The sequence below is a fragment of the Glossina fuscipes genome, unplaced genomic scaffold, assembly GCF_014805625.2.
Source record: "Glossina fuscipes isolate IAEA_lab_2018 unplaced genomic scaffold, Yale_Gfus_2 116, whole genome shotgun sequence".
Taxonomy (NCBI): Eukaryota; Metazoa; Arthropoda; class Insecta; order Diptera; family Glossinidae; genus Glossina; species Glossina fuscipes.
The window spans coordinates 3,603,463-3,606,967 of NW_023998459.1; the positions used below are offsets into that span (position 1 = coordinate 3,603,463).

Here is a 3,505-nt window from a genome sequence, read left to right on the forward strand (position 1 = left end):
TCTAGTGGGCAAAAGTGTATAAATCGCAAAAGAAAAACTAAAGTAAAATAAGTAAACAAGTGTTCCTTAAGAAAATTGCAAAAATTTTGCACTTTTAAATTTATTCTGCACCAAAGAAAGTTTGATTAATTATAAGGAGAAAACGTCATCGAAAACAAAAACAGAACGAAAACGACACATTTTGTTAAGGGCCACAAAAAAAAAAGGGGAAGGCTTTAAGGAAATATACGTATCACCCCGCAGCAAATGAAGTCGGAGTTAGGCACTCGCTGAGTGCGGTTCTTGTCGTTTTTTTATCCAGTGGTAGTCTTTGTTTACTGGCATAAAAGAAAAGAAAATAATGTAAATATCATATTTGTTAAAACAAATAAAAGGATAATGATCCATTTTTTTTTTGCGAACTTTAAGAAAATCATGTGTCGACATTTTTCGGACATTTCGCGTAAAATATTTTTCCGGATATTGCCAGAAGTTAATATTAAAATTAAAAGCAAACGAAAATTATAACAAAATACAATAATTTTGATTAACATTATAAAAGAGGCCATTCTAATTATTGAAAAGAAAAAAAAAAGGACTGATAATGAAGGGCTGGTTGATTGACACGGTCTTAATATCACATAGGTGTTGGCATAATTCTTCGATTTAATTAAAATAACTAAATGATTCATTTTTGCCCCAGTTCGCGCATATTGTGGGAGAAAATTATCGAAAAGCAAAGAACAGCATATGTAGAACATTATTTTTTTCATATAGAACGGGTACAGCCGTCGCATATAAAGTTAGTTAGAGATGCTTATCGTAAGAGCCTGTGCAAATAATACACGTAAACCCATGTGATGCTGGGAATAAAAATAAAAAAACCCTTAACACACAATGAACACTTACACATATAATTGATTAATTAGAATCCATTTATTATTGTTAACAGAAAATTTATAGTTAATAAAAATAGAAATACTTTCAAACATTTCGTTGTGTGGTTTGAGTTAAAACAGACCAACTTGGGAATGAAATCAAAAGAAAAAAAACAACGAAATCTAAATGGAAAAACCCATTAACCCACCATGAACAGTTGAATAATTGATAAAAATTAAATATACTTATTGTTGTTGATATTAATACAAAGCACATTAACGTAGGAAATACTGATGTTCGCGAAGAATAAGATATTTGAAAAAAAAAAAGAATAATAAATAAATGAGTGAATGCGAAAAACAAAAAAAAAGGGCTTTTAATTGGTTTATTACAACAAAGTCCTGAAGATTTATCGCCGCTTTTATGTGCATGGATGCAGAGAAGTGACTTCATGAACTCCTATGCATAAATTTATTCGGCAGCCAGTGAAGCAGTCACCATCACCTTGTTACACCACCAGCAACGAATCAGAGGGAAGTAATAAAATTGAAGGCAGAAGCAACAACAACAGCAACAACTTATCGGGAGCACTAGGATAGCTGCAGCCGACAGTGAAAGCAGTGATATTCACCAAGTAAACGAACACTACCACCTTGCTTGTACTGTAAGTTATGTTATCTTTTCCTTTAAGCTATCTGATTTCGTTGTTACCCATGTGTGGCTAAGCGTGCGCTGCCACCGCTGTGGCTGAGGTGTAGGGCGTGCACATGGTGGCCATGTAGGGCCGACGCTAGACGATGACCGACTGACCCACTGGCGACAGACGCACATCCGGAAACTGACCAGACCTTTTCGTTCATTTAGTTTGTTTTTTTATTATTTCATTCATTTTATTTTATTTTTATTTTATTTATTTTTTTTTTTCTTTGTCTAAAGAAAAATTTTTAAATCCTCGGCGGCGAGGAAAAGAAAAAATTCAAGAGTTTCATGACAAAATATGTACTGCAATGAAACACCTACCTGATAAATTTCATTACATTTACTGTCGCAACGTTAGGTATACCATTTTCATTGTTGAGCACACAACTGCGCTTGTAAATAAGCTGGATTAATATAGCAAGCATTAGTTTTTTAAATTTCATTTAATATTTTTGTGTTCCCCTTTTATACTTTGATACTTTGATGGACTATAAAGTGAATTAATTTTTTCTTGTTTTTCAGATTATACAAATGATCAGGTGTCTTATCAAGTAGAACGACAGAAACAACGTCGAATGCGTACGACCTTCAATTCCATTCAAATTAAAGAATTAGAAAAAATATTTCAGGAAACACATTATCCAGATATTTACACAAGAGAAGAGATTGCAACAAGAATTGAATTAACTGAGGCTAGAGTACAGGTAGAAAATATTTTTTAACTGAATAAAATAAGTTTACTTTGGTTTTAAATTCTATGCTAAGGTATGGTTCCAAAATCGCAGGGCGAAGTTTCGAAAACAAGAAAGGCATGCAGTACACATTAATAAAAGTTCGCCTTCGTATTAAGCGTAATAGTAATACACATATTTGTAACTGTATTGTAAGTATTTTTACTCGATGTTTGCTGAGTACTGTTTGCAAAATTATGTACGACAAAAAAAATAAATTTACAAAAACTAACTTTGGCTTCAAAATTACAATTGTACAACGAAAATAGATTAGGTATTTAACCTCAACTATTTAGACAGCTAAGATTTGCATTCTAGTACTAGCCATCTGTTTAAAACATTCGCAAGTTTCATAATCCCTTCACTGCAGTAGTCTTTGAACTTCAAGGTCTGTAAACTGTTTTGACGGCTTAAGCAGACGAAGCCTGTCTGTTTGTAGAACAGATTAAATGCGTTTACCGAAACCCGCATTTCTTCAGACAACGGTGCATTTTAGAGGGCCTACATCAACACTGAATTCCAAGGTTCGAGTATGGTCGAAATAATGTCTCCGGGATGGATGTGACCATAAGTACTGCCCCCAGGTTTGCATCAAAAATTTAAAAGAAAAATTCACCCGATTTTCGTTTCAAGAAAACCTACACCAAAAATTTAAAAGAAAACGTAGTCTTTGATCGCATAAAAACCCCAATTCACTGAACGAATTTACGTTTTCCAATTTTCCGTGAATTGATGAAGTACTCAGCTGCGATTAAATCTGTGGATTCTTGGAATCTTGGCAACTCTGGTGGAATTAAAATAGAATTCGTTCGGTGAGACAAAATTTGGATAAAAAATGAATCTTTTACTAAATTTTAGTGTTCGTGAAGGGATATAAATAAGTGAAGGTATAAAGGAAATAAAATTATCAGTTGACAGAGAAAAAAAAGCGAAGGAGTTATTTTATGCCCAGCAACAATAACGATAACAGCAGAAAGAGCAGATCATGGAGCGTTAGGGAACCATGTGTTTATTAGTCAAAATTATTTAATCGAAAATAAAGTTCTGTTACAAGAAATGGAAAAATCTTCCTCTTATGTTTCGTATTCTGCAAAACTTGTTCCATTTTAAAAGAAATCGTATTAAATTGAAACTGGAAAATTGAAATATATGAATTAAAACGGTTTTTTTGGTGAAAAATATGTAGGTATCATAGACATATTACTTAACATCACAGA

General features: G+C 32.8%; 1 protein-coding gene across 1 annotated transcript in view; it reads left to right on the forward strand.

The window, feature by feature from the left end:
- LOC119640203 (paired mesoderm homeobox protein 2A) overlaps window positions 1-2,406 on the forward strand; it is an 11,973-nt gene extending 9,567 nt beyond the window's left edge. The window contains exons 2-3 of the mRNA XM_038038044.1: window positions 2,080-2,261; window positions 2,323-2,406. Coding sequence (XP_037893972.1) covers window positions 2,080-2,261; window positions 2,323-2,406 — 266 coding nt within the window. The remainder of the gene's footprint in view (window positions 1-2,079; window positions 2,262-2,322) is intronic.
- Window positions 2,407-3,505: the final 1,099 nt, after the last annotated feature.